Below are 26,019 nucleotides of genomic sequence, written 5' to 3' on the forward strand. Positions count from 1 at the left end.
GGCCTAGGTTACCCGATTCGAAAGCTCTGATGGCAGCTCGTGAGTCTGTGAAAACGTTGGCACGCGAGGGGTCGGTCATGGCCAGGGCTATGGCGACCTGTTCCGCGACTCCGCTCGTAGCTAACCTAACCGAGGTCGAGGAGCGTAATTCCCTTTTGCCGTCAATGATTGTCAGCGCGAATGTGCTAGACTTGCCGTACTGAGCCGCGTTGACAAATACAGTCGAATCTTGGTTCTTGCCGGCCTTCGCCCGTGCTCGGGCTTTTTTCCTCCCTACATTGTATTGCGGGTGCATATTCCGAGGTAATGGGCTGACCACAAAGGTTGCCCGGCCCTCCCTGGATAAGGTGATTTGCTCTTCGTTGACATTTCTGCGGGCCATGCCGACCCCGCCTAGGATGCGTCTCCCTGCCCTGGTTGACGAGAGCCTGACTACCTGAGCGGTGACCTGCGCTTCGATCACTTCATCCATGTCGTTGTGCATACCGAGTTTGCTTAAAGGGACACTAAAGGTTAATATTAAGTCAACGTGGACTGTTGAAATACCATCCCAGAAACCCCGAAACGCTTGTTTTGTGCGAAGAAGAGACTTGTTTTAAGAGAAAATGCGTTCTGAAGTGTCCGCGTACCTCCAGAGCAGTTCAAATCGCCCGCCCTCCGATCGAGGAGTGGTGACGTCATGGTCTCACAGTGACGTTGCGCCGTCGGTGAGTAAAACGGCGCCCGCAGACGGCGCTACGGCTTTTCTGCGCAAAACGCAAACGCGCGCCCAGAAACAGAGCCAAGACAGAGCCGACAGCAGCGCGAAATCGGAACTATGCTGGCTAGCGGAAGGAAAAGCGCGCGACGATCAGCTGGTTCTTGATTTTATGACGCCAACTTTGACGCTTGTTGCAATGGACGACCCCGACAACGACAAATTGACTCGCGATGCTGCAGTTGTCCTTGCGCTTCGGAGAATGCGGGCAAGACCGACGGAACAGCGCTACGGGAAAGCATTGCTTTGAAAGGCACTCCACACGACTTCGGTAAGTCGGCGTTGAACTCCTGATCCTCTGGACGAAAGTGCAGCGAGCACACTATGCGATTTTTCGGCTCTTTGCCAACGCACTGTGGCAGAGGTGCGGCACTTAACCACTTCGAACGGAGAGGTCGACTCGTTGGCACACAGTGATAAGTAACGTTGGATTCGCTGCTGCAACCGCCCTTGGCCAAGTTCCACGGACCGTTCGCGCATCCCACGACATCACATGGACGTGACATTCTCGCTACCTTTTCCAAATGCAAGTTTCACGAAGCAGCAGAACCAGCACGGCACGACGCGATAACGAAACAACTGAAACTCCAAAGCGCGCGCGGCGCAGAGTCGAGCGCGCAGAGTCGAGCGAAAACGAAACCTTTCGACCACCCATACTACTGAAGGGCGACGTCAAAATGTTATTTTTTCTTAGAATCGAACAGAAGTAGACAAGTAAGATTTTCTTCCGTCTTATAACCTAATGAAATGATCTTTTTAATAGGAGTAGTTGAGTACATGTGACATAAATTATGATGAGGCTAGTACCGGAGGCTATTATCGTGCTAGTACCGGAATGTCGCTGGGGGGTCTTAAATCGTGACATGCATTTACCTCAATTTCTCGGTTACTAAAGCTCTGCTCGCGATTATATTGACGCCGTAGACGTTCTAGAGCATTGCTTTATCACTTTAACTTGACCTCATAGTAACCTTTAGTGTCGCTTTAACTCCTCTATTCTTGTCCGTTTCCCTTAACCACCCGATCTATGACCTATCCCCCACTGTGGGTACGTGCGACAAACATTCACAAGTACGACGACGACGACATTGTTTGAACAATTCTTGTGCTTGAGAGCCATGACAGAGGTTCATATTCATGATCAACTGCTGGACACTCTGTTGTCTCCACCTCCATGTGTATCACGGGGCGTCGGTCAAGATTCAGTTGGTGTTCGGAAAAGACTTAATTTATAACTAAATACTACGAAATCGTCCGAAATAAGTGAACGAAAAATACCGCACTCGGAGCATATCAATATTGTCGCCCTGACGCAATCGAAAATTCATCCACTGTTTCCTAGAATGAGGAAACTGCCCACCATGAGCGAAGAACACTTCGCTTGCTGAATAACACCAGTTTGCCTTCTCTCTCTCTCTATCTCCCCCCCCCCCCCCCCCCCCCGTCTAAGCAAGCTACGACAGTCACCAAGAGAGGAGACTCCCAGAGAAAGAATTTCCGAAACGGGAACTAAGTTGTCCAAACTGTGTTTCTAAAATGCTTTTTCTTTTTCTTAGATATAGGAAACGGCGGCAGTATGGGAAGAAAGTGATCGACCGTCTAACAGTCACCACGAATTTCTTACAGCATTCACTCGCTTCTTCATCTTCTTTCCTTCTTCAGAATATATGGCACATTTGCCCAAAAGCCGGGGATTGTCCAGTGCTGCGCAAAACCTAAATACGAAATTACTGCGCTTAATTATCCTCCTTTGCGCAGTTTTTTTCCCTCTTCGCTTGATTTACCCGGCATAAATCTCGGCGTCTCTTCTCAAGTGCCATTCCATGCTTGGCCAACCCCGCAGTGGGCATACTGCGTGCCGCTCCCGTAGAGAAGGAAATCGCTCGAGCCCCCAGCGCACGTGCAGTCGTTCCTTTTCTTGCTCCCACAGAGCCTCCGACGCTCCAAGTGCGCGCACGACCTAGTCGCCGCTTTCGGTCCGTCCACGTCTCTCCAACAACCGACGCCGATGTCCGACTCCGACAACTCCGTGAGTACGCCGTGCCCACCCGAGGCGCCATTGCTCGCGTCCGATTCGCTGGCTCCGTGGCCGAACGCGTGTAGCCGAACGCGGCACAGGCTTTGCCGGCGCAAGCATTTGCGAGGCGGCGCACTCGGTTCGCCGTCGCAGTGTGATCGGCGAGCGCACTGCTGTGTACCGCGCCCTCTCGCAATTTGAGAAAAGCGGGTGACGCAATTCTTTCTGATTATCGAGCAACACATGTGACGGATTGAAGGCGCTTTTCGGAAAAGTGAGGCGTTGTTTCGCCGGCGGCCGGGAAGGTACAGCTCGGGCCGTAGCTCGTCGACACGTCATCCTGCACACCCGAGGACCTCTTGCACCTCAGAGGCACCGCGCTGTCTGCGCCGTGCTTAGAGAAAGTACGATTGTGCGACATAATGCACGCTATTGTCATTTTTTTTTAGATAGAAATTGTTTTTCTATCATGACTTCTTCGTTTTCATTTCGAACAGCCTTCTTTAATATCACTTGTGGAATATAGCGAAATTCGACGTGGTTGAATTTCCTGTAGTTAAAAAGTCAGCTATTATTAGGCCGAAAGCCCTTCTAGTTTGTGTCGGCAGACCTGACCGTCGGAGTGTCCGCCGAAGCGTCATAACGCCGTATGAAGACAGATTGAAGAATGAAAAATGATTGATAGTGACAGTTAAATGAGTGATAACGTTATCGGAGATTTATAGAGTTTAATAATGACTAGGAATGACTAATAACGAATACTAATGACTTGTAATGACTACTAATGAATCAGAAATGACCAATATGTCTAACGACTCCTTGTAATGACCACAATTGATTAGAAATAACTTGAAATGTCTATAATTAGTAAGGACCAGAATGACTACTAATGACTTGTAATGACAATTAATGACTGCCAATATGTCCAATATGTCTAACGGCGGTTGTAATTAATGACTACAATTGATTACAAATGACTAAAAATGCTTACTCGTGAACAGTAATGACTAATAATGACTGAAATGACTTGTAATGACTACTAAATGACCAATATGTCTAACGACGAATTGTAACGACTACAATTGATTATAAATGAATAAAATTGCTTAGTAATGATCAGTAATGAGTATATGTGCATCAATAAACCTCATCTTATTGTTGTGCAGATAAACTGAGGTGTCGCTGACACAATCAACTCCCTTCTAAGATGATACGCCTCGCGTAGCTCTCTCGCTCGGATATCTCGCCACCGGCACAATATCTTCACTTCTTTGAGGATCGGCTCACAGGGGCATGCCACGCAATGAGTAGGAAGGTGCCCATTCGTCTTATTCTTAATCGACAATTCATGCTCACGCATGATTAATTCATGCTTCAAGCATGCTCACGCGTGCTTCTTCCTACGCTAGCGCATAGGAAGAAGCACGAATAGGTCCCAAGGGTGCGGAATAAAGCGCACCAATTCTTACGTTGATTGCAGTGTTGGGGTAGTCTATCAGATTCCTCTATCATGCGGCAAAGTCTACGTATACGCCAAACAGGAAAGTGCGTGGTTATACGCATGCGTGAGCATGAATTGTCGATTAAGAATTAAGCGAGTGGACACCTTCCTTACTCATTGCTTGACATGCCCCTGTGAGCCGATCCTGAAAGAAGTGAAGATATTGTGCCGGTGGCGAGTTATCCGAGCGAGACAGCTACGCGAGGCGTATCACATAAGAAAGAATGGAGTTGATTGTGTCAGCGACGCCTCAGTTTATCTGTAGAACAATGAGATGAGGTTTATTGATGCACGTAGTTATAGTTGCGTGCTGCTCGAACAGAAATTTTTTGGGTGATTACGGTTTCTCCACGCACGCGGAGTGGCGTATTCCTGAGATGTACTTATATGCAGTCTTCGTAGAATAAAGTTTAATTGCAAGTCTGCGCCTGTCGTAGTGTGCTCTCTCTCTGTGGTCGTTTGTTTGCGCAGTTATAAAACTATTTGCTAATATGCACCAACTCGCCCAACAAAAAGTTCTGAGCTACATATTGCCTATTCCGAAACCTCCAGCCGTGTGAACTTCGACGCCATAGCGTTGCGCAACAGATCATGAGGTCGTGGACTCGATCCCGGCCGCGGCAGCCGCATTCCGATGGAAACGGAACGACAATATATATATATATATATATATATATATATATATATATATATATATATATATATATATATATATATATATATATATATATATATATTTTTCGTGTACCGTGCTTTCGGTGCATGTTTGCGGGACTCCGGGGGGTGGGGGGTAAAAATTGTTCTGTAGCTCTCAATTACAGCGTCTTTCATAACCCCGTGGACAGTTTCGCTACGTTAAACCGCGTAATTTAGCATTTACCCTATTCCAGAGCTCTTCCGTCAGATGTCATGGTATTCCGCGTTCGCAAAGGAAGTGCCGAGCGTAAATCGGAGTCCAACGCGCGCAGGACACTGGGTTCCCACCTGCGGAGCCAACGGAACTGCAGTTCGCCGCCGGTGAAGGCGTCGAGGGCGTCGAAGCCGTGGTCTTGGACTTCGACTCGACCATCACGTGTGAGGAGCCGGACAGCGAGCAGGGTAAACACGCGCGAACACTCATCTGATTATTCCTTATCAGCATTCAACGGCTCGTGTATCAAATCAAACTTTGGAATGAACACCGGCACACCAATCTCACGTCTGTCCATGTAATGCCCAAGGTATCGCACGTGTTACTTTGAGTTGGATGTCTAAAAATACGGATGTCTATATTCAAAACTGGCGCGCGAAACCCAACGCAATGTCCACCGTTGCGCTTCCAATGTGCTGGAGTGAACATTGGCTGTGAATTTTATTGCGATAGCAATTACATGGACATTCCTGGCGCATTTCTTCCGTCGCCTGAAGTTCCGTTTAAAGTCCAAGGTAATAAATTGGTCGCCGCGCGCCGTATGCTGTATGTGCGAGTGTAAGCGTGGGAGGGTGAGCCGGCGAGAGCGGCTCAATCTCGTGCACGCAAGGGAGGGAAGCGGGGAGGAAGCGCGCCGACTTACGTAGCGTGCGAAAGGGGAGAAAAGGGGAGGGGCTCCGGGAAAGGGGAAAGCGACTCCGGGCTGCCTGGGTGGTCGCGCGCGCCCGCCCTGGCGTCTGCGCCTTTAAGGCCATCAGCGACGGGACGCAGTCCTCCACGTGCTGTATTTCGCGTTGATGCGAGACGGAGGAGGAAGGTCAGTTCGCACGCTGAAGCTGTCGCGCTTACTCACTCCAGCGTTTTGACAGCGAGTTTCCGCGGTCATTGACTTAGATGTGTTTATGTTTGCTTGTGCGCGCATGACACCGGGGATGATTGTTAATTTAGTCAACAATTTACAATTTTTAATTTAGTTAATTTACAAGTTTATGCGGCCGATAAAGCTACTATTCTTACTTCGTATAGCCGCCCCTAATTTGCAATCGCAATCGATGCTGCGCCTATCGGGCTATACTGCGACTTTTACTGATTACTGATCAATAAACTAATGTGTTAATTAAGCTCCAACAAAAAAAAATAACATTTCTTCGTTTTATATCTGTAGGAATGTACTTTCCGGGGCCAGAAATAAACATGAACCAGTTTATTGTGTTTTTCTTGATGTGGAAATGTGCTTGGACATTGCAGGGTTAAGCGCATCGGCGCAACCCCTGATATTAGCCGCAATTTTTTTTCCTTCAGTATGTGGAACAACTGGGCAAACTAGATCGAATGTTCGTGGCAACCTAAGAGCGCAGTGGCAACAACGCCTTTGTACAACTGAAAGAAAACTTGTACAAATGCGCCAGCCAATTACATTTCCTCGTTTCCGTGATGTCACGGTGAAGGCGAATTTTAATTTTTTTTGCTCAGTATCGGCGTCCCACGAAAAAATATGTACACAAGTGACGAAACTGTCAAAAGAACGCCGATATGTGAGGTACGTTTATGAAAACTACCGTGCTCCGTCATCAGTGGTCTTCTGGCACGAGAAAAATGTTATTTATAGGAATTACTTCGGCAATCATAAAAATTATTTAGTCAACTTCGTACTTTTACAGCACAGCTGTTAAGGGCTAGTTTCCCCAGGATCGTGTCCGTGTGCAGACATGAAGCTCCCCGTACGTGCGCCGATACCGTAGATAGGGAAATGCCGGACCGATCCGCGGCGGTGGTGCAGTTCGCCATTAAGGGGCCCACATACACAGCTTCGCTGGTCATCCTTCTTCATAGTGTGGTTGTGCACTGAGCTACTTAAATTGATTTGCTGACTTCCAATGGGAAAGCTGTTGTTGCGTCGTCAAGTCGTTTCCAATGGCCTGCGTCCTGTGTAACTTTCCTTTTCCTATCCTTTTCTTTTTCTTTCTTCTTTTTTTCTTTAGCTTTGCTAGTAGCGCGCGAGATAGGAAAATCGCCACGTGATTGCGCGCCCGCGAGCCGCGACGCCTTCCGGTTTCAAAAGTGTTTCTGATCGCACTGGGATACACTGAGGCTCTGAGAGCAGAGCTTGTACTGAAGTCTTACAGGGCCGAGCTACGCTTAATGCGTGCGGCCTTCCACACGCGCGTGGACGCGTGCGGAAAACTGCACATTTCGCACGTGCACGTGCATAAATGTCGCTTTGCACTGGGTTAGCACGAACAGTTTAAGCCGAAAGTTGTACACGTTAAACGCCTATATGTGCGAAATGCGGAGCATTCCGCACGCGTGCGGGAGGATCCACAGGTTTGAGCGCAAGTCTGCCCGTCCTCGGGCGTTGGCGACCGTGCAATGGGACATACAGGGTGTCCCACGTAACTTGAGCCAATAATTTAAAAAATGAAAGGCGCGTCGCAAGCGAATCGAACCGAACGCATACTATTCGCAATAGCCTATAGTAACTCAAGACTTTTTTTTCCCGATAACTCACTAAGTTTGGTTACCCCACTTCTTAATTATTGGCGGAGGACCCAAAGTATGATTCGCAGATTTGTAGAGCACATTCAGAAACCACCAATCGACTTGTTTCCTTTACGATACGTCTCACGTAGTCCTTTCTTCCGGGTTGCAAAGAAAGCCCGCGAAATACGAAAAGAAAAAAAAAAAGCCACGTGACGGAGCGCTTGCGCAGTGGCATCGTGCTGCTCTCAAGCTTGCGTTCGGTGAAGAACGTCGGCTCCCGTCGGATGACGGCCAAAATCCGGGCTGCTGGCCCAGCCCTGCCGATGAGACGAGGAACGCCCTGCCGCTTCCTCGTCGCCAGTCACGATACAGCCGACCTTGATCTAAATTAATCGGTGAGGCGGCCGTACTTCCACGAGAAATGAAGACGCTCAATTGAATAATTAACGTAATTACGCTAATTATTTTGTAAATAATTACCTTACACTGCATATTCGAGTCCAGGAATTATAGCCGCTGAGCTCCCATGGCGTATCCACTTGGAAGGAATTGTGTGGACAGCACCAGTTTTGAGATATCAGTTTTCAAAGTGTCTGTCGAAATTCATTGGCGTCCCAGTTATTTTGGTGCTTCAGTGCATAAAACAGCGGTTTCTTAAAATAGATATCCACATTTTTTTTTTTTTTTGCTCAATTTTCTCTTTGCAGTAATGGAACACTGTACAATGCAGCGAAATAAATTCGTATCTGGACCTTCGGGTACCCTCAGGTTTTCTTTTCTTCATTTCTTCTTAATAAGTGAAACCTCGTTTAACGAAGTTGAAGGGGGAGCCAGAATTACTTGTGTACATCCATTACTTCCTTACATCTATCATTGCATGTGCAGCAATATCAGCTCCGTGTGGATTTTGCAAGGGGAATTTCACTTACTTCCTCGCATTCGTTATTTCGTCATATGTAGTTTCGTTATTTGCCAGTGAATCTCGCATGTATCCTTTGAGGTTGATAACGAGGGTTAGCCCCCTCTGCACTGCAATATCATCCCTACGAATAAGCAACAATGATATCACTCCTTCGAGGAAGCTCGCATAGAAGCACTCCCTACAGACGCATTAGGTAACCAAGTTGCAGTGGTGAAGCAATCTTTCACAAATCTATTTTCATACATATGGTGAGAAAAGGTGAATTACTAGCAGAAAAGAAATTGAAGCAGACTTTCTCTTTTAAACTTCGCGCGGGAATTTCACGGCCGATATGTCATTTCGACGCCAATGTCTCGTACTTTGCACTTTGCAGTAGTTTCTCGTATTTCGGTCGCTTTCTCCCACGAAAACTCGTCAAAGCTCTCTGTTTATTCTAGATGGTTCTTTTACAATGCAATGAAGGGGATTTTTATGGATAGCCGCCATCCTCCGCCTATGTTTATGCCCCGGCCCTGCGGGACATAAAAATCGAATAACAGGTCACCTCTTCCAGTGGTCTCCAATCACCCCCGTCTCGTGCCATTGGAACTCGTCTTATGCCTGCAAATTTTGCAATTTGATCCCACTACCTAATTGTCCGTCGTCTTCGACTGCACTTTCCTTCTCCTGGAATGTATTTTGCAACTCTAATAACTCACCGGTTATCTGCCTTGCGCCCTGTAAGGCCTGCTGAATTCCATTTCTTGCACCTAATGTCAACTCCGCTATCAGCTACGTGCCCCCGCTTGCTCTCGAAACTTCTCGAAACTTGCCAAGCTTGATTCGTAGCCGATATTTACCAAAACAATTAACTAGGCCCACGCACACATTGGCAATCACCCATGACGTCATGGAATCGTGATGGTGCGCAAGCTTAAAAGCGGCGTCGCCACCCGCGCTTAATTGTCTGTTTTCTCGTCTATCGATCCCTCTCTCGCGAGAAGGATAGCTTACTAGTACGGCTAAGATAACCTATTTTAATGTCTCTTCCTAATGTCGCTAATCCACGTCGGGAGGCGTGCGCCGGCGTCAACGCGCCTTGTGCGTCCTCCATTTGCATGCGTGACTCGTCTTGCTCGCTGCAGGATACGCGGACGCGCTCGCCGACCTGGTCGCCGAGGCGGCCCTGGAGCTCGGCAGCCCTCGCCGCCTGCTGGCCGACGAGCAGAGCGATGACGACTCGCTCGACGACGACGACATGAAGGTATGCCGTACGCCGCGGTCGACGCACTACCCGAGCAACTATTTTCGAGAAGCGCGATGAGACGAGCACGAGAAGGGAACCACGACAGGAATATAACGCTGACTGTCGACTGCATTGGAAGAAGCACCGGGCATACAGTTTAGTTGGCAGTCGGCGCTATATGGTCCTGTTGTACTCGTTATATTTCGTCCCAGCGCGCTGCTTCAACAGACCTTCAAGCTGAAGCAACAAAGAAGAAAAAAAAAACATTCAAGTTGCTCCTGAACAGGGGCTTCACTTCGCGGTTCGTGTCACTGGTGGTACCGCACCTGTCGGCACCGTTTGCTGCCGTTCCGTACAGAGCAGGAAAACGTAAGGAGCGTTTCACGGCACTTGCGGGAGTACAGGAGAGCGAGTAACGGAGCTAACAGGGCGAAGGGTAGAATTCGTGTTTATCGCTTCGCGCTGGTCGCAACCTTGTTGGTCAGTGACGGCACTTATAACTGATATGCTGCGAGTTTACCTTGCCATACGGTTCTCAGTCAAATCCTTGATGCAGTCAATACAAACAAGTAAGCACAGCGCTTACTGCCAGCTGACTCGATCTTTTTCGGTAACAAGGGATTGTCTTTTTTTTTTTCAGTATAACTTACAACAACAGGACACACAATAATACTGATAGTGTTTGCATTTGTTATCCTTTCTTAACTTGTTGTTGTACCTTTTCCCTTCGCAGGACAGTGCATACTGCATAATACTCATTTATACCCATTTTATGCCGTAAATCGGCTGGATATAATAAAATAATGGCACCGCTCTATGCCACTTTCATCCCTGCGATCATCTATACCACACTTTTAATAAGCTATATGGATTGCCTTTTTTTCTTTCCTTTTGCGCTTTTTGAACAGTTGTCACTAACAGCAATAATTCATTTTTTTTCCTGATTGCTAGTGCTCTGTTGCAACGACGTCGTCTTCAGGCTAAATCTTCTTGGACAGATCAGCAAACTTAAATGCCCGGAAATTCTAGTGCTTTCTCTTCTTTTGCTTAAGTCCCACATATATAACGTTAAATATGTTGTAGCAGTTTGTTTCTGTAGGTTAATTATAAAAGTGTAAAAAAGCGCAGATTTGCCAATTCCATGCGACTAGGGCTATCTGTGTCGCCAAGCCATGCAGTTTATATTGCATGAAGTAAATGAAGGCGGTCATTGCTCCACCTAGAGAGAAGCTGTGGCCCTTCTGCTCGAGCCACCTCACAACTCTCTCGAGAGCATTTATAATGGTGATAGTTCATGTGAAGATGAAGTTCCAGCGGAGATGCTATAGGCGCCGATGGACGAGTGAACGTTTGTGAAACTTCAAGCAGAACAACTAAAACAAAAGTAAAGTCAGTTCCGCGCAGTAAAAGCTGCCAAAACAGCGAAGCGGACCGTCGTTTTCTGAAGTTTGAACTCGTGTTCAGCGCGATTTTCATGAAAGCCTTTTATCTCGTTGTCGCCGTTTTGCTAGATTCGAGCTCCGGTTCCGGATTGCGCACACTCTTCAGATGCCTGAGGTTGTGATCAAACCACAGTCTATCACACACCCTGTAGCTGTGGCCACACTTAGGGTCGAGGAATTCTCTCTTGAACCGTCCATCGGCACCCTCCATGGGAGGAATTTCTCTGCGTCGACGTCTCTGCTCGGCCTCCTACTCTCGGAGTGGGGCGTTAGCTTCCCTCCGCTGGCGCTTTGCTTGCGCTTCTCGCTCTCGAAGCTCGGGATTTGCGCGACGTCGGCGCTGCCGCTCGCGCCGAACGGAATCCGCGGGGCGAAAGGGCGCGCGCCGGCGAAACACCTGCTCCTATACCCCTATCCTCCCCCTGCCTCGGCGCACGCTGTGCCCCCCCCCCCCCCCTGCGTGACACCAGACGCCGGACGGCGAAGGCTCGACTTAGAACAGCTCCGCTGTTAAAAGGCAAGTCACGTGAAAGAAAGCTCTCGTAGAGGAGCAGCCCGACTTTAAGAGATCATCCCAGCGATGAGAGACGATTATTCATCCGAGCATGGTGACGGACCGGCACGTACGCTTTATTGAATAATCGTAATTGTGGGGTTTACAATCAAATGACAAGAGATGCACAGCAGCCGCACGTACGAAAGAAGGGAAAACTGCTAGGGGCCAGCAGTCGGTTGGAGTACCGACAGATGCGCTATTCGTTCGTAACGAGCACCATTCCCAGCACGAATATGCATGCAGCGTCTGTGGGTGACAGATGCTTTTTTTGCGTGCAGGGGCACGCGGGAACAAGCGGAACGAACGGAGCAGGATGCGAACGGTTCGCTTTACTAACCTTTATAATATCCCTCCCCCACCCCACTTTATTCTTGTCGCACGTGCTTGCCGCCAGTGTTCATTTCGGTGATTTTACGTGCCGAAATCACGATCTGATTATGAGGCACATTAATTTTTACCCTCTGGGGTTCTTTAACATGCAATATAAATACATGAGCGTCTTTCAGCCAGTAGTCATGCGCCTCTTCACAAACCGCAGCCTCTCCGCGGGCCATGGCGACAGATGGTGACGGAATCGACATAAGCGCTTGCTCTAAACGCAATTAAACGCACTAAACGATTGCAGTATACAGCAGGCGATGCAAGTGGGCGCACTATGCCTTTTCAGACTACAACGGTCGCTAATAAGTGGAGGAAATGCTTGCATTTTTATTTATTTTTGTCCATTAGGTGAATGGTAGGAATTGGTTCCTCATCTGACGTTCCAGTGAGCAGACAGTGTATTGGCCTCGAGGACATACCGTGGCGTCATGTGCCGGAACCTCTCCGTGACGTAGAAAGTGACATTGCGTGATACCGGCTGCGAAGTGTTCGGCATTTCCAGCGGCTCAGCCGCGCTCACTTCTGAGTATTTACCAGTTGTGTGTGTCTTGGCCGCAAAGCAACCTAGCGCGCACATCGCCGTCATGTAGGGCAGCAAATGCGTTTAGCGAGAGAGCAGCCTGATGCTTTTATATTGCTTATTCAGTTCGCATGATCTTTCATAAAAGTAGTTTTCTTGAAGTAAGTAAAAGTGCGCAGTTTTGACACAATAGCAATGCTGTTCACAGCGTTCGTCTCGGGCATGCAGTGAGGCTTGCCACTTTTGTCAGAATTATTGCGGGACGAAGATTTATCGCCTGTCTATTAGGGTACGTTGAACTTCAACCGCTTACATCTTTATCTTCATAAGCCGCACTTCTCCGGTGTGAGCGCGTGAAAGTCGCATGCGTTTCTGCGCAGGATACATTGACTGATGTTACATCATGGTATGCACGCTACAAGCACGTTGTGCGTCGCTTGCTCGACCCTTACGATCACGATATTATTTCGTTTTCAGTGCCTTTATCAGCCAAGCATCTCGCTGCCGCTTCGTTTTGGGGCACGCGGGAAGACTCACATCGGGCTCGATCGAATACATGAGCCACTGAGCGGTAAACCACAGATGCTAAAAGAGTGGGCAACTAAATTTCTGCCTCGGGGATGACACACATTATCCACAGCCGCACAATCGAGGCTTAGCTCGCCCAGCCAGGGAGCTGCGTTGGCTGCGGTAAAGGCGGGAACGCGAGTCACGCGATGTCACTTCCTACGTCAGAGCGATAGCAGCGCCAGTCTCTCCAGTGGTGGACCTCGAGCTCAATATACACATGTGCAGCACTGTTTTCTTAGTAAACACCCAACAAAAAGCGCTGAAAGGTACGCCAATCGGTTTCTTAAGGTATTTAATGTACGCTTTTAATAACGGTGAGTTCAATTATTATAATAAAAAATTGGCGCGGCATTCATCTCTTGGAGATGACTTGGAGACGTTTAGTGCCATTTCCAATGTATCATTTTATGTGTGTGCAAATGGGGATTCCATGCATATGTTATGATTATTATGAAGAGCGGCACATACCCAGTGACCCAGTTGTCGTGAAATGAAAATGGTTATAGATCGGGACATCGATATCCTAGGCATCCCAAGAAGGCTTATCAAATTAAAGAGGTTTATGTTAAGGACGCTTCTGTTCTGAAAATCAATGAGCCATATGGAAATCAGCGCCGTGTTTTTCTTTTCCCCTTCTTTTTTGCAAGGTCTATGTCGGAGATGTGTAATCGTGTCTATCAAACATGTAGCCCAAATCTGCACCTTGCTTATGAAGGATATGCTGCACATTCATTTTGCAATAGTAGTGGTGGACTTTCGTGAATATTTTAGTTCGTAGCTTTTGACAAAAAAAAGGCCGGAGTGATCATATGCGAACCGAAAACGAGCCCGTTCGGTGTAAAATGCAGTGATGGATCGGCATTGGATGCTACGGCGTACAGTGCACCAAGTAGCTGTTCGACTGACTAAAATTCGTAACACTGGTTACATGCTGGCATCAAGATTGGTCGTGCGTTGTTCCAGCATTGGCTGCAACGATAGGCCACACTTTAGTCAAATACCCCCGTCGGGGCTCACGTCGATGCCAGCTTTTCTTTTTAATATAGTTCTAAGCTTCACTCAAATATTTGTGCGGGACTGGGATGTGTGTCGATAAAAGTGCATGCATAGTCTTACAGGAAAAGGGGGAGGAAAGAAATAAAGAAGGCAGTGATGTTAACCAGAAATGCGTCTGGTTGGCTACCCTACACTGGGGAACGGGAAAGAGGGAATAGAAAGATGAGACAGAGAGAGGACGGGGAAGGAAAGACGGCGGTGTCTAATACCCCTGTCACACGGGCACCCGCGAACTCCGTTGAACTCCTTCGTCTTTACGCCAATGGAGTTGCGCTCCGTGTCACACGGTCTCCCTTGCGCCAAGGAAGTTAAATGGAGAGTTTGGGCGAAGGGAGTTCGGCAATGACCATTACGGTTGGATGGAGTACTCTCGTTCACAGGCAGCTACAGTTCTGCAGAAAACTACGCTAGTAAAATCGTCGTAACTGGTTCATTTACAAATTTTAGCATTATTATTTTTTTTGCCTTGGGATATATGCCACATAATGGAAGTTTTAATTTGTTTTTAAGGGCATCAGCACCTGTACTCTCTACACCAATACTTCGCCACGCTGCATCGGGAAACGTCGTTCCGCCATTTTGTTTGTTTTTATATGCACGGGAGCCGCACGTATCGTTCAAGCCGTACGGGTAAAATTCTCCGGGTGACACGCACCATGAGCGATCCCGGCGCACCGCGAACACACAGACACGCGCGATTACACAGCGGAATCACAACTCGAAGCGCACCGACCCAACAACGTGACCCGCTCTGCCCACGCACGAAAGCAAGAGCGCAGTGTGGCCAGCATCGCTTGCAACTTCGCTATGCTTGGAAAACAAAAGTCTTGCGGTAACGTACCGCAAAGTTTCTCGCTGTGATTTTATATTATTACATACTGCGTTAAAAAAATGCACGTAGATTACTTTAACGGCGACCGTATATGTGAACAGTTGCACGCGGAAGTAAGCGCAGCAGCGCCGTTTGTACCCCGTGCGGCGCCCCTCGAAAGCTCACGCTGTGCCGTGTAGCACAGCCGCAACTCCATTGCCGTCAATCTCCGTTAGGGAGTTTCATGCTCAACGGAGTTCGCGGGTGCCCGTGTGACAGGGGTATTAGAGTTGGCAAAGTATTGAGGAGGCATGCAGAGCATTATTGTTTCAGCTTGCCGCTGCATACTGTGCCCGCGGGATGAGATAGTGTCTCGAGATTTATCATCAAATCGTCACGTTCGTTTTGCGCCGCAGCGCTCGGTGACCCTTAATTTGCGTTACCTGCGCTAAGTAAAACGGGACACGAAGAGGAAGCAGGAACCACGGTCACCAGGAACGCCGGTACGGCGCTCGGTGCGCATCGCGGTGTCTCCTCCCTGCGTCGTGTCCCGTTCTGCGCAGGTGGCACGGATAGAGGTGATCGATCGACCAAGCCCGCTGCACGTATAACAGCGTCTAACTTCGTTGTCGTCCCGCATCTCTGCGTGACGCGTGAACAACGCGCTCTTCCTGCAGATCGACGAGGAGCCGCCACACGCCGACGCCGAGGTGACCATCCGGCGCCTCGAGGAGCTGGTGCAGCAGGGCGAGAGGATGCTGGCGGACCTGCAGGCCACCATGATGGAGACGCTGGCCGCCGCTCGCCGGCCGCGGCTGTCGGCGTACCGTCGCTTCATGTCCCGCCCGTCACAGTAGCGACGGCGGCGTGGCGCTGCTGACTCGCAGGAAACGTCCCTGCTCGTCTCTGTTTTCCCCAATAAAATAACCCTGTTGGTCTTCCGAAGGACTCTTTGCTGGCCTCGCCGGGTTTCGATTGACACTCGCTGCGGCCTGGCTGTTCTCTGCCGAACAGGGAGGAGTGTACGCGCGCCACGTACCCAGGATCTCTTTTTTTTCGGGGTGAATAATTCCTACCGTCTGCCATAAAGACGCATAAGCCCGCAAAAAAGAAATGAAATAAGGTGCATGTCACAGGTATGCACGCCTGTGAGATGCACCTCTACGTTACTTGACAACCGCATCAAATGGACTCGCGCAGGAAAGAAGCGCAGGAAGGACACCGCCAACAACAACTAAACAAGCGTGTCTAAAATAGATTACTAGAAATCTATTTTAGCCGCAACTCGTTCCAAGAGCACACAGACCAGCTTACTACGAATTGAATCACTTTTCTCGTCCCTGGAGGAGTCTAAACAAAGAACGCTGAACTAACGAAAGAACAGCGAGGCGCTTGACTGTTGCAATAGATGGTGACAAATGAATGCATTTCGAGTTAATTGCGCGGGCACCGACCGATGAGAAAACTGGCCTTCACCGCCCAGGAGATGCTGATAACTAACGCCATCCAAAAGGAGTGAAAGAGGCAGCAAAATGATGACCGCCGAATAGCTGTGAAGTATCAAGCTTGATGTGGAGGCGCTGTAGGAATGTGTGTAAGGAGTGGTGGCTTGGACGGGAGCGGGGGGGGGGGGGAGGGGAGGAGGAGGTTTGCCACTATTTCGAGGCAGACCCCCCCCCCTTGGGTACGTGCCTGACCTACCACCCGATGGGGCTCGCGTTCGCGCAGCCGCGGCGGCACAGTAATGAAGTAATTAGCTTCTTGCGGATAAAACGGATAGGAATTGCACTACGCGCGAAGAAGGGCCTTGGTGCAAAGGGACTTCTTACGCTTTCTGAGACATTAATTTCCCTTTTTGTCAGTCACCCTGGGAATCATGTATTCGTTGTCTTAATAAACTTGTAATAAAACCACGACGCGTCCTGGGCGTCCGTCGTACTCGCGAGTAGTCAGCAGAGAGAGAGAGAGAGAATCAACTTTTATTGAGCCCTTAGTAAAGGTCTGTGCCCGCTGGCACCAGACGGGGTGGAACCTTCTTCTCGGGTCCCATATGCGTCCAACAGTTCCTAACCCCTAGCCGCCAGCGCGAGCTGGGTCGGTAGTTCGCAGCTGGACAACAAGGTCTCCCATCGCTGGGGGGGGGGGGGCTGCGGAGGGTGGGGGCTAGGGATGGTGGGGGGTTTTTGAGCTTAGTGCACTCTGCAAGGATGTGTGCTATAGAGTGCCTTCTGATCGTCTGCAAAACGGGCATGAAGTGTCATGCTCTGTTGGGAACATCTTGTGCAAGAGCACGGGATGCGCTAGCGACCCCGCTTGCGTGCGTCGCACGATCGTTTGCTGCCTTCGGCTGAGTTGCGGATGCGGACGGGGAAGCCTACGTCTGCCGCTTCGCTATATAGTCAGCAACTCCGCCTAACAAAGGGCTCGGTATAATTTATCTGCGTTCGTGCGTGCGTGCGCTCGTGTTTCGAGTCTCTTGCACTCACGCAAAGTTTCACTGTATTTAGATTCCAAATCGTTGGATTTGCTGAATTTTTTTTTCATATGAAGAAATGAATCTATATTTCTGCAGCTTTATACACAAAATCGAATTGAAGCTGAAGACCATTCGGCCGGAAGTGGCTTCATGAACCACGAAGAATATAGAAATTGAGCGGCAGAAGAAAGTATAAACAAAATAAGTTCAGCCAGCAGTGCTGTGACATGTATACCAAATAGAAATGTGAAATGCAGCAATGAATATATTAACATAAACGGAAGGAAATGTAACGGTACACCCACGTGTGGGTTACAAAACGAAAATCACGAAAGCCCACTTTAAAGACAAATAGAGCCAGAGCCGGCGTATGCATTTCAGACATGATTGCATGGATACATAATTTTACAAGAATCGCAGATATAAGGCGATAGCCATCAAGAGTGGTGCACATCGCAAGCGATAATTTACAGCAACTTTCTATTAACCCAATCATATATAAATAGATTATTGATGTGGTGTTTCAATTTCATTATCGAACGGTAAAAGTACTTTCTTGTGGGTGTACTTTTTTTTTCAGCAGAAGCACAAGCATGCAGTATGTGGTTTGTGCTCTGTCCTTGTGGCAAGTTCCTGCATTCGTTGTCTACGCAGTGGGTAATTATGCATAGGTTGATGTACCGATGAAATATGAAGCTTGTTTTTACAGCGAAGCTGTATATGCCTATAGGCGAACCGCTCGCGGTCCGATCACAGAAACGCCCCTAAGCTCATACCCCTTAATCAATAGCTCATACCCCGGAAAACGCGGCCTCCCTATCACGACGGCAGGACTGAAATTCTACCCTGGAGTTTTGAAGTTTTGAGCGGCAACGGAGCCAGCTGAGGAAGATGGCGACGAACGAGCCATTGCTGATGATGTCAGTTTTTTGCACAACGAAGCCAGCTGTGGAAGAAGACGACGACGACGAACGTGGGAGCATTGGGACTACACTCTTAAACAAATGTACACCCTTCGCGGTGCATATTTGCCACACAACACTAATCGTCATCTGTCTTGCTTGCGTTTCCTTTCTTGAAAACGCTGCGTTCGTTACTTTCCTGTCGAGAATGATCTGTCATGCTGATAACGCGCATGCCGTTCGTGACTTGGAAGTACCGGGCTCGCAGCTTTAAAGAAAGGAAATGCGGACAAGACAGATGACGGTTATTGTTGTGTGGCAAATATGCACCCCAAATGGTGTAATTTTGCTAAAGAGTGTAGCGCGTCTGCGCGGTTGGCGCCGATAATGTTAAGCCGAGACCACACGTACGGTTACGGACGCGCGCAAAGCTCGCGTCTACGCGCCTTGCGCCTGCAGCGTCTCGCGAGGAATGGCGGTTTGCATCCACACATACGCGCGACAGCGCGCGCTCACTGGTCTCATTCACAGACGCCTTGGAAGACGCCGCTTCGTACTTTGTTATTGACATTGTTCCAAAAAGCTTCGATATCTACAAAAATAATTTTTATATTTTTAGAGCTGTTAGATCCGCACGGAAAGGAAAGGTTAAGCACTTTCTTGCATGTGTAACGAAGAAGAGTAACCTGCCTGCGCCACAGCACCATCGCTACCGGTATGAGCTCGTGGTTGCTGTCCGTGTCGAACGCTTCTGACTGCTACGCATTCGCCTGCCCCCGTTGCTAATAAATCTCTTAGCACATGATATAAATCTGCTTCGCTGAGAGTTGAATGTATCGCGCCGTAGCTGCGTAGCCAGGCGCGCTAATTTAATTAGTTGATTTGATAAGTAAATTAGCCGCCGTTAATTAAGATAGAGTTAGTTAAGGCACTCAAACGCTCGACCTTTGGTGGGAGACGAACCCACAATCATTGCTGTCAATTACGGTGAATAAGTGTTAATTAAATAATTAAATGTTGGACCTCACGGCGACCCCGACGGCAGAAATGCGCCAAGGTACGCCAACTTTTGCTCCAAAGTTATGCGGGGAAGCCATGCCCCGTACGCGTAGGAGCCGCGCTTTATTTCTCGACAGTGCCAGCAGCACTTTCCTCTTGTCACTTTATTTTTATGCTTTAATTTATTGCGAGTAAATGTCGACGGCTCAGTTCATGATTACAAGCCTAGATATTACGATTGCGAGCCTTATTATTTAACGATTACCGAAAATGCAGCGTGCGACGAACACATACACCGGCGCATGGTGTCAACGTCTGTGAGACTTTGCAATCTACATCATCATCATCATCATCATCACCATCATCATCAGCCTAGTTACGCCCACTGCAGGGCAAAGGCCTCTCCCGTACTTCTCCAACTACCCCGGTCATGTACTAATTGTGGCCATGTTGTCCCTGCAAACGTCTTAATGTCATCCGCCCACCTAACTTTCTGCCGCCCCCTACTACGCTTCCCTTCCCTTGGAATCCAGTCCGTAACCCTTAATGACCACCGGTTATCTTCCCTCCTCATTACATGTCCTGCCCATGCCCATTTCTTTTTCTTGATTTCAACTAAGATGTCATTTACCCGCGTTTGTTCCCTCACCCAATCTGCTCTTTTCTTATCCCTTAACGTTACACCTATCATTCTTCTTTCCATAGCTCGTTGCGTCGTCCTCAATTTCAGCAGACCCCTTTTCGTAAGCCTCCTGGTTTCTGCCCCATACATGAGTACTGGTAACACACAGCTGTTATACACTTTCCTCTTGAGGGATAGTGGCAACCTGCTGTTCATGATTTGAGAATGCCTGCCAAACGCACCCCAGCCCATTCTTATTCTTCTGGTTATTTCAGTCTCATGATCCGGATCCGTGGTCACTACCTGCCCTAAGTAGATGTATTCCCTTACCACTTCCAGTGCCTCGCTACTATCGTAAACTGCTGTTCTCTTCCGAGACTGTTAAACATTACTTTAGTTTTCTGTAGATTAATTTTCAGACCCACCCTTCTGCTTTGCTTCTCCAGGTCAGTGAGCATGCATTGCAATTGGTCTCCTGAGTTACTAAGCAAGGCAATATCATCAGCGAATCGCAAGTTGCTAAGGTATTCTCCATCAACTTTTATCCCCAATTCTTCCCACTCCAGGTCTCTCAATACCTCCTTTAAACATGCTGTGAATAGCATTGGAGAGATCGTATCTCCCTGTCTGACGCCTTTCTTTATTGGGATTTTGTTGCTTTCTTTGTGGAGGACTACGGTGGCTGTGGAGCCGCTATAGATATCTTCCAGTATCTTTACATATGGCTCATCTACACCCTGATTCCGTAAGGCCTTCATGACTGCTGAGGTTTCGACTGAATCGAAGGCTTTTTCGTAATCAATGAAGGCTATATATAAGGGTTGGTTATATTCCGCACATTTCTCTATCACCTGATTGATAGTGTGAATATGGTCTATTGTTGAGTAGCCTTTACGGAATCCTGCCTGGTCCTTTGGTTGACAGAAGTCTAAGGTATTCCTGATTCTATTTGCGATTACCTTAGTAAATACTTTGTAGGCAACGGACAGTAAGCTGATCGGTCTATAATTTTTCAAGTCTTTGGCGTCTCCTTCTTATGGATTCGGATTATGTTAGCGTTCTTCCAAGATTCCGGTACGTTCGAGGTCATGAGGCATTGTGTATATAGGGCGGCCAATCTTTCTAGAATAATCTGCCCACCATCCTTCAACAAATCTGCTGTTACCTGATCCTCCCCAGCTGCCTTCCCCCTTTGCATAGCTCCCAAGGCGTTCTTTACCTCTTCCGGCGTTACTTGTGGGATTTCAAGTTCCTCTAGACTATTCTCTCTCACCTTATCGTCGTGGGTGTTACTGGTACTGTATAAATCTCTATAAAACTCTTCAGCCACTTGAACTATCTCATCCATATTAGTAACGATATTGCCGGCTTTGTCTCTTAACGCACACATCTGATTCTTGCCTATTCCTAGTTTCTTTTTCACTGCTTTTAGGCTTCCTCCGTTCCTGAGAGCCTGTTCAATTCTGTCCATATTATAGTTCCTTATGTCCGCTGTCTTACGCTTGTTGATTAACTTAGAAAGTTCTGCCAGTTCTATTCTAGCTGTAGGGTTAGAGGCTTTCATACATTGGCGTTTCTTGATCAGATCTTTCGTCTCCTGCGATAGCTTACTGGTTTCCTGTCTAACGGCGTTACCACCGACCTCTATTGCGCACTCCTTAATGATGCCCATAAGATTGTCGTTCATTGCTTCAACATTATGGTCCTCTTCCTGTGTTAAAGCCGAATACCTGTTCTGTAGCTTGATCCGGAATTCTTCTAGTTTCCCTCTTACCGCTAACTCATTGATTGGCTTCTTATGTACCAGTTTCTTCCGTTCCCTCCTCAGGTCTAGGCTAATTCGAGTTCTTACCATCCTATGGTCACTGCAGCGCACCTTGCCGAGCACGTCTACATCTTGTATGATGCCAGGGTTCGCGCACAGTATGAAGTCGATTTCATTTCTAGTCTCACCATTCGGGCTCCTCCACGTCCACTTTCGGCTAACCCGCTTGCGGAAAAAGGTATTCATTATCCGCATATTATTCTGTTCTGCAAACTCTACTAATGACTCTCCTCTGCTATTCCTAGAGCCTATGCCGTATTCCCCCACTGACTTGTCTCCAGCCTGCTTCTTGCCTACCCTGGCATTGAAGTCGCCCATCAGTGTGTATTTTGTTTTGACTTTGCCCATCGCCGATTCCACGTCTTCATAAAAGCTTTTGACTTCCTTGTCATCATGACTGGATGTAGGGGCGTAGACTTGTACTACCTTCAATTTGTACCTCTTATTAAGTTTCACAACAAGACCTGCCACCCTCTCGTTAATACTATAGCATTCCTGTATGTTACCAGCTATTTCCTTATTAATCAGGAATCCGACTCCTAGTTCTCGTCTCTCCGCTAAGCCCCGGTAGCACAGTACGTGCCCGCTTTTTAGCACTGTATAAGCTTCTTTTGTCCTCCTAACCTCACTGAGCCCTATTATATCCCATTTACTACCCTCTAATTCCTCCAATAACACTGCTAGACTCGCCTCACTAGATAACATTCTAACGTTAAACGTTGCCAGCTTCAGATTCCAATGGCGGCCTGTCCGGAGCCAGGTATTCTTAGCACCCTCTGCTGCGTCACAGATCTTACCGCCGCCGTAGTCAGTTGCTTCGCGGCTGCTGGAGACTGAGGACCGGGGTTTGATTGTTGTATTCATATAGGAGGTTGTGGCCAAGTACAGCACCAGGGTGGTAAATCCTGCTCTGGTGACAGAGTGCGTTATACCCGTTCTGGTCACCGGGATCAGGCCGCACTCCAGGCCTGTTCGTGCAATTTTCTCAACACACGGTCTTTTTTTTTGGTATTTTCCGGTGGAGAATTGCGCGGCACCGGGATTTGAATCACGGTCCTCTTGCACGGGAGGCGGATACTCTACCGTGCCCGCAGGAGTTAAATTAAAAATTAAATTATGGGGTTTTACGTGACAAAACCACTTTCTGATTATGAGGCACGCCGTAGTGGAGGACTTCAGAAATTTCGACCACCTGGGGTTCTTTAACGTGCACCTAAATCTAAGTACACGGGTGTTTTCGCATTTCGCCCCCATCGAAATGCGGCCGCCATGGCCGGGATCCGATCCCGCACCTCGTGCTCAGCAGTCTAACACCATAGCCACTGAGTAACCACGGCGGGTCCCGCAGGAGTTGTACGCCTCATTTAACCTACAGTGGTGCCTTATTTGATCAGTCAAGGTGGACCAATCTGAGCTCGGTTGTACCGCACGGATGGCACTCGGCTAGAGAACCTGGTATTTATGACCTGCACATGTGTGGCCATACATAATTGAGGATATATATATATATATATATATATATATATATATATATATATATATATATATATATATATATAGGAGGGTTCCCGTACAATGATAAAAAAAGAAAGAAAAGACATTCAAAAAAAAGAAAAAAAAAAGGGGGGGGGAAAGGAAGAGAACAGGTGATTTGAACTCGTGACCCTTCGCTGTTGCCCGGAAAGATAGCTCAGTCGGTTGGTTCGTCAAGCCCCAGGTTACTTTCAAGCGCCGTAGCTCCTGCTCCGAGCCTCATACTTACGTGGAAAGGGCGTGATGTTGTCCGCGATAGTCAATTTCGAGGCATACTTTCTTTTAAAAGATGAGCCTTTTAAAAGATGAGGGGAAATATGCGCTCACCGAGAGGGCAGCGTCCGCATGAGATCACCACCAGGCACCTTACTGAGACGTGGAGGGCTTTGCGGCCGAAACAAAGCTTCCCTTCTCCGCCGGCCAAGAGGCGTCAACCAAGAAGCGTCAACTACAATGCTAAGCTTTCATAAATCAGCGATAATTCTTATTAGGCCTGCATGTGATCGCGGCTCGCGAAACGTAAAAGACGTGGATGTGCGTATCGAGAAACAGTGCTGTCGCCTCCAACATTCCTTGTCTGTAAAGTATAAAAGCTAAAACGATCGAGGTGAACAACGCGAAGAATTGCATGCACTCGTACACTGTTTGCATTGATAACCCTTGTACCCTTGTATGTCGATTCTAATTATTTCAGTATATCTTTGCACCGTTTTACACGTCACACGTACAAATTTAGCACTGTTGTGGGTCTCATATGCAGCAGACACATGTGCTGACCAAGGATGCATACGTACGTGTTTATTGAACGAATAAAGTCCTCGCGGTTATATTGATTTGTTTAACTTCAGCAGCACCCTGCTTATATTAAAAACAAAAAAAAAATCCAGCACTTGTTTTTCACACCCCGTCCTATTGTAAGAGCTGTCATTGCGTCGTGTGACATTGATTCCGCAATTTAGGCGAGAAACAACATGCGAACAACAATTTACGGTCAGCAGCATCGACAAACAGGCAAGAATAATAACAATACCGCTGTCAATTGTGTTTTGTCGGCGAGTTCGTGCAGAGTGTTGGCTTCTCCGCAGTGCACTGGAGTCAGTTTTGACCACGTGGTGGGGCTAGGCGAATAGCGGCACTGGAATCGCTGGATGCGGTGCGGACGGCGCGCGGAAACCAGTGGCGCAACTCCGGCTCCGTGTAGGGAGCTTGTACAGTAATCTCTAATGTTGAGTAGGTGGTGGTGGTAAACTTTATTGAAAGGGGGAAGGGGAAAGGGGAGGTGGCTGTGGGATCGGGCTCAAGTAAGGCCCTCGGCGTGCTTGGCCTTCTCCGCCCAGTCCACCAGTTCAAGCTGTTGGTCGACGTCCCCGGACCTGAGCCAGGCTGTCCAGTCAGCCCCGCTGCTGACCGGGGGATGAGAAAACGGGAGCGAGGTGCATTCCCTCATTATGTGTGTGAGTGTCCCTGTTTGTGAACAGGTTTGAAACCCTATTCGGCGCTCGCTCGCGGTGCAGAGCAGCCGGTGGTTGGTCCGCGTCCACGAAGCCAGATAACGAATGCGCCGCCGAACGTCGTCCGCTCACCGAGTCAGTTGTTCTGGCGCACTTGTGCATCGATACCGCGTAGCTATTTTGTGCCCTGTTCGCGAGCGCTGCGCTTTGCACGTGCTTTTAACGTGCACGTGACTGACGCAATTGACGCGCGAGAGCGATGCCCTGTGTCCACAAGATCGTGCTAGCCCACCATGTAATCTCGGGGGCCTGACTGGAGTTGACGATGCGTCTAACTGCCTCGTACAGATGTGCCCGTCAGGCACGCCAGTTCGCTGGGCGTGGCGTAATCGTGGCATTACGTGACTGCGGGGGAGGGGAGAGGTTTCCCCTCCTGAGTTATCGTGCTCCGGGATAGCGGCCAACTTGAAGAGACGGATCATTACGCAACGCATACGCGTTTGCCTCACGTGCACTCCTCAACGCATGTATCGATCTGAAGCGAACACAGTTCAGTTCAGTTTATTCGTCATTCAAAAAACAATAAGTAAACAACAAATAGTGTGCAGACGAGGGTCCCAAAGTCAATGACTGCATCGGGACCCTCGGTTAGACCATTAATAATTCTGGTTGAGCCTACACATAAACGACTTGGATTGGAGATGGCTAGCTAATTGGCGCGTGATGGCAATTACAGTGCGACTGTGCTGCACGACGCGGGGATATTTCTTTACATTATTTTTTTTTTGCTCGTAGTAGGGCTGTTTCTCGGGAGATTTTGGCCGCGTCCGAAAAAAATCGGGCTGATTAGTAGGAATTCAGTGTTCTCCCGCAGACAAATTGGGAGAGTTGGCAGATATGGAAAAAAAAATGCTTTCTGCCGCATATTCCCGCCGCCACACGACAAGTTAAACAGTAATGAGGCCGTAACTTCACGCTTGCTCCAGACACACACCTACCCTAGCCCCGCAGTCCTACATCACTGCTACACGGGTTTATATCCAACAGATGCCTGTAAAGCTT

General features: G+C 48.4%; 1 protein-coding gene across 1 annotated transcript; it reads left to right on the top strand.

Annotated features, from left to right (window-relative positions):
• The first annotated feature begins 2,623 nt into the window (after window positions 1-2,623).
• LOC126524478 (uncharacterized) lies at window positions 2,624-16,090 on the top strand. The gene is made up of 4 exons (XM_055067178.2): window positions 2,624-2,786; window positions 5,244-5,373; window positions 9,713-9,831; window positions 15,827-16,090. Exons 1-4 carry the CDS (start codon window positions 2,766-2,768, stop codon window positions 16,004-16,006), a joined length of 450 nt encoding a protein of 149 aa, XP_054923153.1. The 5' UTR covers window positions 2,624-2,765; the 3' UTR covers window positions 16,007-16,090.
• The last annotated feature ends 9,929 nt before the right edge of the window (window positions 16,091-26,019 follow it).

This window comes from Dermacentor andersoni, chromosome 3 (assembly GCF_023375885.2).
Source record: "Dermacentor andersoni chromosome 3, qqDerAnde1_hic_scaffold, whole genome shotgun sequence".
Taxonomy (NCBI): Eukaryota; Metazoa; Arthropoda; class Arachnida; order Ixodida; family Ixodidae; genus Dermacentor; species Dermacentor andersoni.

What these genes read in the sequence shown, in the direction of transcription:
- LOC126524478 (XM_055067178.2), top strand. Translation starts at nt 2,766, where the DNA reads ATGTCCGACTCCGACAACTCC. An exon ending in TGTCCGACTCCGACAACTCC is followed by an intron (nt 2,787 to 5,243) that starts GTGAGTACGCCG and finishes CAACGCGCGCAG; the next exon opens with GACACTGGGTTCCCACCTGC. An exon ending in TCGACGACGACGACATGAAG is followed by an intron (nt 9,832 to 15,826) that starts GTATGCCGTACG and finishes CTCTTCCTGCAG; the next exon opens with ATCGACGAGGAGCCGCCACA.